General features: G+C 59.5%; 1 protein-coding gene across 1 annotated transcript; it reads right to left on the bottom strand.

Moving 5' to 3' along the window:
- Positions 1–324: 324 nt before the first annotated feature.
- On the bottom strand, positions 325–5,662 carry LOC133760604 (chymotrypsin-like elastase family member 3B). The gene is made up of 8 exons (XM_062193151.1): positions 5,516–5,662; positions 4,167–4,249; positions 3,567–3,664; positions 3,304–3,438; positions 1,982–2,118; positions 1,590–1,732; positions 1,036–1,188; positions 325–397 (listed from the first exon to the last, which is right to left on the bottom strand). The coding sequence occupies exons 1-8, from the start codon at positions 5,553–5,555 to the stop codon at positions 380–382; spliced, it is 807 nt and encodes a 268-aa protein (XP_062049135.1). The 5' UTR covers positions 5,556–5,662; the 3' UTR covers positions 325–379.
- Between the last annotated feature and the right edge of the window lie 2,104 nt (positions 5,663–7,766).

The raw sequence follows: 7,766 nt of genomic DNA, 5'->3' as shown, positions 1-7,766 counted from the left end.
GGCTCAGCTGCCTCAAGTGTCACTCACTGTGTTAAGTCTGCATGGAGAAGCCGCTGCTCTCTGTGGGGCTCTACCCCGGGCTGACCTACTTGTCCCAGCTTTCCTGCCTCAGTTTCCACACTGGAAGTGCAGGACCTGAACCCCCAGCCCCAGGCACACCAAGAGGGTCGGTCTCCCCATCACACTCCTTCTTCTCCCAGGCCTCGTGTGGTCCTGGTCCTCCCAGGGGAGGGGGCTCTGGTCTCGTCTGCAAGTCAGCTCTCAGGTTTAGGACCCGGCCGGGGGAGGTCACTGACGGACACAGATCTACTAGGACTTGGGAGAGCTCTTTATTCTTTACACAGGACGTGGGGTCAGCACGGGCAGCCGGGCCTTGGTCCTAGTGGCTTGCAATGGTCTGGGAAAAGACAGAAGAGTGGAGTGAGGATGGCAGGTTCTGGAGTCCGTGGAACTGGGGCAGCTCCCAGCCCCCACTCACCCTCCGTGTGGCCCTGGGGGAGTGACTTGCCCTCTCTAATGGGAGTGGTGATCCCAGCACCCACCTGTGGGGTCCTGATGAAACCATAACCAAGGCCCCACCCCAGTCCTGGGGCTCATCGACCCAGTCTATACGGTTCTCACTGCGTCATCACGGACAACACTGACCCTCTCTGACCAGCCGTCCCCAGATGACACTAAGGGGCTCAGCTCCCCCTGGCTCTCACAGCTTTCATCATTATTGCTCATTTCCCGTCTCCCCCAGCAGGGGGCGCCATGGCCCTCTGTGCTCTGTGACAAGTAAGGACCAGACCAGAGCACACACCTGAGAAGCCCTCCCTGAGTCAGGAGGTGCAAACTCCACCCAGAGCCTGGGAATTCCTGGGACCACACAGGGCAGAGGTCATCCCCCTGCCCTCTGCAATGTCCCCAAGGCCCCGCCCCCACTGCCCTCCCGGGGCCCCTGCAGCCCCTCCCAGGATCTGCCCCTCCTCCCTGTGCCCCAGCCCTCTCAGGACAGCCCCCACCCTGCAGCCCTCCCGGCTGCCCCATCCTCACCTCCTCAATCCAGTCAATGAAGGCCGACACTCGGGTGAACACTGTGGGCTTCCTCTCAGTGTTGCAGCCGCTGGCGGAGACGAAGCTGGTCACGCCGTGCACCTGCCAGGAGCCATCTGCTGTGGGGCAGTTGAGGGGTCCCCCAGAGTCACCCTGTGAATAACAAAGAAACTTGTGGGAAGGGCAAACCTAGTAGGGAGGAAGCCCCAGGAGACACCAGCTCCCTCTGCCGGTGGCGCAGTCACTCATGGATGTGACACTCATGTGCACCTCTAACACAGGGGCTCGGGGTCCCTTCAGAACACGGCATGGGTGACTTGGGAGGGCCTGGTGCCAGTGCCCCCTGCTGTGCCGCTGGGGCTGCCTGAGCCCCAGGAGGGATGGCGGCTGCCCCAGGTCAGGTGAGCCTGGAGCTGGGGTCATGGTCAGGGCTGTCTGCATGGCGCTGACTTCCCCCATGTCCTGCCTGGATGGAGACAGCCCCTCCATCTCTGTGTGCCGGCCGTGGGGGTCCCACGGCCTCGCCCACCCGGGGCAGGTGAGAGCTGACTCACGTTGCAGGCAGAGACGTCGCCTCCGCCGGCGCACACCATGCTCCTCCTCACGAGTAAACCCCACCAGGTCAGCCGTGCGCAGTGTGCGTGGTCCACCACGGGCAGAGGCGCCTGCTGTAGCTTGTTCGGGAGTGACCCGCCGGCTGCAGCGATGGAGAGGGGGAGCTGGGGCGCTCCTGGCCTGGTGGGGGCCCTGCTCCCCGCAGTTCCCCCACCCTCATACCCTGTGCACCTCCACATCCCTGGCCCCCGCATGCAGGGGACTCCCCATGATTCTCATTTGGACACACTGCGCTTGGGAGGCTGGGAAGGAGAAAGGACCAAAGCCCAGGCCTGGCGTGGCCATGTGTCCCTGGCCCCAAGGACCTGCTCCCCTGCCTCTCAGTACATACTGGAGGTGGTGCCCCAGCCGGTGACGTAGCATTCCGTCCCATGGGCCAGGATGTCCCCAGCAGGAGGGAGCTGGGCAGGCTGCACTTCGGCTGTCAGCTGTGCGCTGTGCGACAGCTTGATGAGGGTGATGTCATTGCTGTGGGGAGGGAAGAGTCACACGAGCCTGGGCCTCCAGGTGCACCAGGTGCCATGCTAGTCCTCTGTCTGGGAGTTTATCTCTGGGAGACCCCACTGCTCCTCTGCACCCTGAGGTGCTTCCTTCCTGTTCAGCCCCGCCAGCCCTTGACCTTCCTGGTTGTCCTGTGTCCCCTGTGGTCGTCACACTGCAGCTCCCTGCTGGGGTACTGAGTGACAGTGACGGGGTCAAGTGCCGGGGTCAGCCCACCACTTGGGAGATCCAGACTGAGTTCCGGCCTCCTGGCTTTGGCTGGATGAAGCAGGCATTTGGGGAGGGAACCAGAAGATGAGTGATCTCTCCCTCTCTCTCTTTCTTTAGTCAATAAAAACAGGTAAGTAAAAAATGTTTGAAACAAACACAGAGTAGAGAGCTCACTGAGGCTTTCTGAGGCCGTGTTCTGTCTGAGGCCCGGGGTCTGACACTCTAACAGGGTCCCAGGGGATGCTGGTGCCGCTGCCCCTCAGACCACACCTTGGGCACCACGGTTCTGCTGCTGTCACTCGGGACATTTCGCCTGGGTCTCACTGGTCTCCCTAGGCCCCAGGAACCCCACCAGGACGGGCCGGGGTCTCCATCACGGCAGCCCCTCCCTCCTGCACTGTTCCCCAGGGTTCCGCCCCCTTCCATGCTCCTCTCACAGAAAAGGCTGAGCCACCCGGACACACAGGTGAGCACACAGGTGAGGCTGAGCGGGGCCTCCCCGCCCGTCACCACCACCAGGAAGCCCTGCTGCAGGTCACCCTCTGACCAAGGGGAAACTGAGGCCCAGGCAGGACCGTGACGCCCAGGCCACTCAGGGAGTGACTGCCGGGGCCTGACTCTCCGCCCAATGCTCCCCCTTCATCCCCAGCTGTGCCGGATGGATCTGTGCTGACCACAGGAAACCTTGGACTTGGGGCAGGTGTCCGAGGGGTCCTGGGCTCCAGAGCCACGGAGCCCAGCAGCTGTGGGGGGCTTCCTGTCTCTCGCTGGCCCTGCTGTCCCCTCTGCAGGGAGGGAGGTTGGTGCTGAGGGTCTCTGAGGCTCTGACAAGTGTGTGGGGGCTGGGCCCAGGCTGCCCACCCTCCCCACTGTCCCTGGAGTCCCCTGGGATTCATGGAGGGATGAGCACAGGAGTCCGGGCCTGGCTGGGAGCTCACTCACCCACAGGGTGTACAGTAGGACTTCCATCGCGGGTGCACGAAGATGTCCTCAGCATTGATGGGGATCACCTGCTCGGGTCCCTCCGTCACTGCCCGGTCGTACTCGCCCAGCACCACCCGGTACGTCCGGGAGCTCCTGCCAGCAGATGGGAGGTCACTCTGGGCCTGACTTCCAAACCTCCAAAGCCTCTGGCTGGCCTGAGCTGCCCGGGTCTCACACGGGGACAGTGACCAGGACAGGGATGAGGGCAGTAGAGAACTCACGAGATGCAGTGGCCGGCAGTGATAACCCAGTCAGGCCTGATGAGCGTCCCGCCACAGGTGTGGTACCAGGCCCCACTCACCTCGTACTGCAGGGAGACCTGGTGCCCAGAAAGAAACAGGTTGAGAGGTCCAGGCCCACAGTGAAGGCTGTGGTGTAGACTGTGCGCTGCACAACTCGAGAGGGCGCCGTCCACACAGAAAAGGACAGCCCCTTCTCAAACGGGCAGTGCACGACCTAGACAGCTGTTCATCGCGGCTGTATCACTTTTCCTCTGGAATCACACTTGATTATCCTGTCTCCCCATCCTAGGTCCTGTTGTGTAATTCACTCAATGTAAAAATGAGTCCCCCAAACTCTGCCTTCCTAAACACAGTACCTGAATTTCTAAACGCACCAACCCCTTGAGTTCCGCCCTTCCATGTCCCCAGAGCCTGCTTCTCTTTGGCATTTTGTAGTTGGGACCGGAAAAACCTCCGTGGGAAGCAGGCAGTTCCAGAGCTCCTGGCCCTGGGCCGCGGGGTCAGGGCCGGAGGCCTCGCGGTCAGAACTTGGCGTCCAGCGCCCAGCGTGGGAATCAGAGCCGCTGGCGCCACTCTCACCTGCCAGGGCCAGCTGTAGGGGACTGCGTCCTCACCGTTGACCACACGGCTGGAGGGGGGGGAAAGGCGACCAGAGCCCGAGGCTGGAGGGGAGAGAGAGGAGGGACATCAGCCACCCAGGGTCCCCAGCAGGAAAGGGGGGCAGGTCCCAGCCCTAGCTGTGCACAAACGGGCTGTGTGAGCCATGCAGGCCCCTTTCCCTCTCTGATCCTCGGTAGCCGCCTGTGAACAGTGAGCACTGGGACTGCAGCAGGGCTTCCTGGAGCCCCAGGAGTCCACGGATGGAGATGAAAAAGCCACGTGCGTCAGTGGGAGGACTGAGGAGGCGGATGCCTAAACAGTGCCTGACCCCAGTGAGCTCTCCTGGGGTGCGGGCTGCTGTCACAGGGCGGAGGCTCGTGGTGGGCATGGGTGCCCCGTAGGATGCCAATACCCATACCCCACACTGGAGTCCCTGGGCTTGAGTTTTGGCTCCATTCTGGATTCCAACTTCCTGTTAATGTGCGCCCCAGGAGGCTATGGTGATGACCCAAGTTCCTGGGTCCCTGCCATCCAATGGCTCCTGGCTGCCTGAGGCACTTGGGGATGGGATGGGGGGATGGGAGACATCTGTGTCAGCTGGTCCGCGTCTGTCTCTACCTTTTAAGGAAAACATGTGAATAAAGGTTTTTGAAGGGAGAGGAGGCTTTGGAGTAAGACCGTCTGGACCCCTTGTTCTGGGATGAGCTACTGGACTTCTCTGAGGGTCAGTTTCCCCATGTGTAAAAGTGAACAATAACAGAGCTGACATCATGAGCCGTCGTGAGAATTACATGAGCTCATATAAGAAAAAAACGTTGACATTCTGCCTGGCACACGGTAAGCGCTGGGTAAATGTTGTCTGTTCCCATGACTGTCAGTCAGGGGAGGCTGCTCAGAGGAGGTGGCCCTGAGCTGCAAGGCAAAGTGACAGAGAGGCCAGGACAAGGCTGGGCCACAGGCTACGGGAGCAGGGTGGGGAGAGTGTGAGTGGGGAACCGGAGCGTTCAGCAGGGAGTGGAATTCCCACCCCACGCGGGCTAAGTGCAGAGCCAGAGTCCTCACCACTCGGCTGTGTCTGCTGCCCCACCATGGATGCCCTCCTTGGCCCTTGGTGCCGCTCCTGGCCCTTCTCCTGAGCTGGTCTCTCTCCTGCTTCCCTCTCTCTGCTCCCCAGCACCAGCTGGAAACCGGCGCTGTTGTGCCCCAGGAATGAGCTGAGACCCCTCCTATGGAGCAGGGGCTGGGGACCACAGGACCCAGGGTGGGGAGCAGATCTCAGGGCTCCTGGCCCAGGCAGCACAGGGCACAGACGTGGGCTGGGTTCTTACCAAAGGCCACAAGCAGGAGGGCGCTCAGCAGCCGGAGCATCTTGTCTCGTCGTGACAGGAGCGGACACAGAGCCAAGGCTCTGATATAGGGCGGAGGCGGGCAGAGGGGGCTGGATTGGGCCCCAGGCCCAGCACAGGTGGTGGAGCACCAGGCCTCCCAGGGTCCAAGGCCACAGCCCCGCCCACTGCAGGATGGAAAGTTGGCATCAGAACTCGCCACCTCCTTCAGGAAAGAGCACGGGCACGGGAACCATCAGACCTGGATTGCCACCTGCCCGTGCCGCCTCCAGGCCTTGAGCACGTGAGCTCACCTCTCCGAGTCTCAGGCTCCCCATGGCTGATGTGGGGTGAATACTCAGACTCATTGAGCATCATCTTGTTTGATTATCATTATTATTATTAGCCCTTATTTAGTTTCCTGCTGAAATAAGATGGTTTTACTTTTTATTTGCTTAATTATTTATTGAGTTGAGCATTTGCCTTTGAATAGAATACAAATTAAAAATGTCACCTCAGCCGGCGCCGCGGCTCACTAGGCTAATCCTCCGCCTTGCGGCGCCGGCACACCGGGTTCTAGTCCCGGTTGGGGCACCAACCCTGTCCTGGTTGCCCCTCTTCCAGGCCAGCTCTCTGCTGTGGCCAGGGAGTGCAGTGGAGGATGGCCCAGGTCCTTGGGCCCTGCACCCCATGGGAGACCAGGATAAGCCCCTGGCTCCTGCCATCGGATCAGCGCGGTGCGCCGGCCGCAGCGCGCCTACCGCGGCGGCCATTGGAGGGTGAACCAACGGCAAAAGGAAGACCTTTCTCTCTGTCTCTCTCTCACTGTCCACTCTGCCTATCAAAAAGAAAAAAAAAATTAAAAAAAATTAAAAAAAAATAAAATAAAATAAAAATGTCACCTCAAAAATAATAAAATATTAAGGTAAAAAAGAAAAAGCATAAATAAGTCATATGTCTTGAGCAATGTGACCATATATACATGTGTGTATATATCTATACATATATAAATATATATAAATGTATATATCCCTATCCACCTCAGTCGAGAGATCTTACTGAGCACCTGCTCCATGGAGCCCCAGGCACTGCTCCAGGGGCCGCAGCCAAGCACAATATGTGGCCCCCACCCTCTTGGAGTTTCAGTCTAGTGGGGAGATAATGAAAAATCAACAAAGTCAACAAGGCTGTGCTTGGTCTGGGGTGACTGGTGGGGACGGGAGGGACTCTTGTTGGACTGAAGGGGCAGCAGCACTTGATTGAGTCCGAAAGTTACAGATAAAAGTCAGCGAGGGGAGGGGCAGACGCCACTTGTGACACCTGCACCCCAGACTGGAAGGCCTGGGTTCAAGCTCTCGCTTGGCTCCAGAGTCCTCTTTCCTGCTAATGGCATCTCGAGAGAGAGCAGATGATGGCTCACATACTTGGCTCCGTTGCATGCAGTTGGGCAACTGAACCAGCGCATGGAAGAGTTCTCTATCCCGTTCTCTTTGCCTTTCAAATAAAATGGAAACAAGTGTTTGAGAAATCCAGCCAAGGGAAGCCGTGCACGAAGCCCTCCAGGTGGAAGGGGAGGCAAGGGCAAAGCTCCGGAGGCTGGGATGCACTCGGTCTGCTCAAGAGAAGGAGCCCAGGGTGCTCGGGGCTTAGGAGTCCAAGCGCAGCACGGAGGGGGCTGAGGCCAAAGCAGACGTCACTCCCGGAGCTGGACTCGGGCTGACGCCACAGGCCCCTCCTCGGTCACAGCTCCTGTATCTGTGCCTGAAGGAACACGGAGGAACATTCAGAGCACCCCCCCCCCCCCCAGGTCCGGACTAGCCAGGATCAGGAAGCGACCCAGACACCCACCGCGGTGAGTGGATGCTCGTGTGCAGGACGCTCACACGGTAGCAGGTGACTCAGCTGCTGTGCCCCCTGGAGTCACTTCCTGGGACGTAAACAGAGAAAAGGTAGGGTCCCGAAGAGTATATGCAATTTAATATCTTAGAAAAAGTGGCGTTATTTATTTGAAAGGCCGAGAGACACAGACAGACACAAAGAACTCCCCGAATGCTGGTAAAGTGCTGATGCTGAGTGAAGAGGAAGCTTGGAGCCTGGACTTGATTTGGGTCTCCCCTGCGGGTTGGAGGGACTCAAGTTCCTGAGCCATCACTCGCCGCCTCCCAGAGGCAGGAGTCTGGGACTGGAAGCACAGCTGGGACTTGGGCTCTGGCACTCTGATGCGGACTGCAGGTGTCCCAAGAGGCGACTGCTG

The sequence above is a fragment of the Lepus europaeus genome, chromosome 5, assembly GCF_033115175.1.
Source record: "Lepus europaeus isolate LE1 chromosome 5, mLepTim1.pri, whole genome shotgun sequence".
Taxonomy (NCBI): domain Eukaryota; kingdom Metazoa; phylum Chordata; class Mammalia; order Lagomorpha; family Leporidae; genus Lepus; species Lepus europaeus.
This window is presented reverse-complemented; position numbering and strand designations above follow the sequence as displayed.

Bases quoted from the DNA above. Each gene is read 5' to 3' on its own strand.
- LOC133760604 (XM_062193151.1), bottom strand. From the start codon at position 5,555: ATGCTCCGGCTGCTGAGCGCCCTCCTGCTTGTGGCCTTTG. The intron at 3,665-4,166 runs GTGAGAGTGGCG...TCTGGGCACCAG, and splicing joins CCTACAGCTGGCCCTGGCAG to GTCTCCCTGCAGTACGAGGT. The intron at 2,119-3,303 runs GTGAGTGAGCTC...CCCTCCCCACAG, and splicing joins TCCTACTGTACACCCTGTGG to CAATGACATCACCCTCATCA.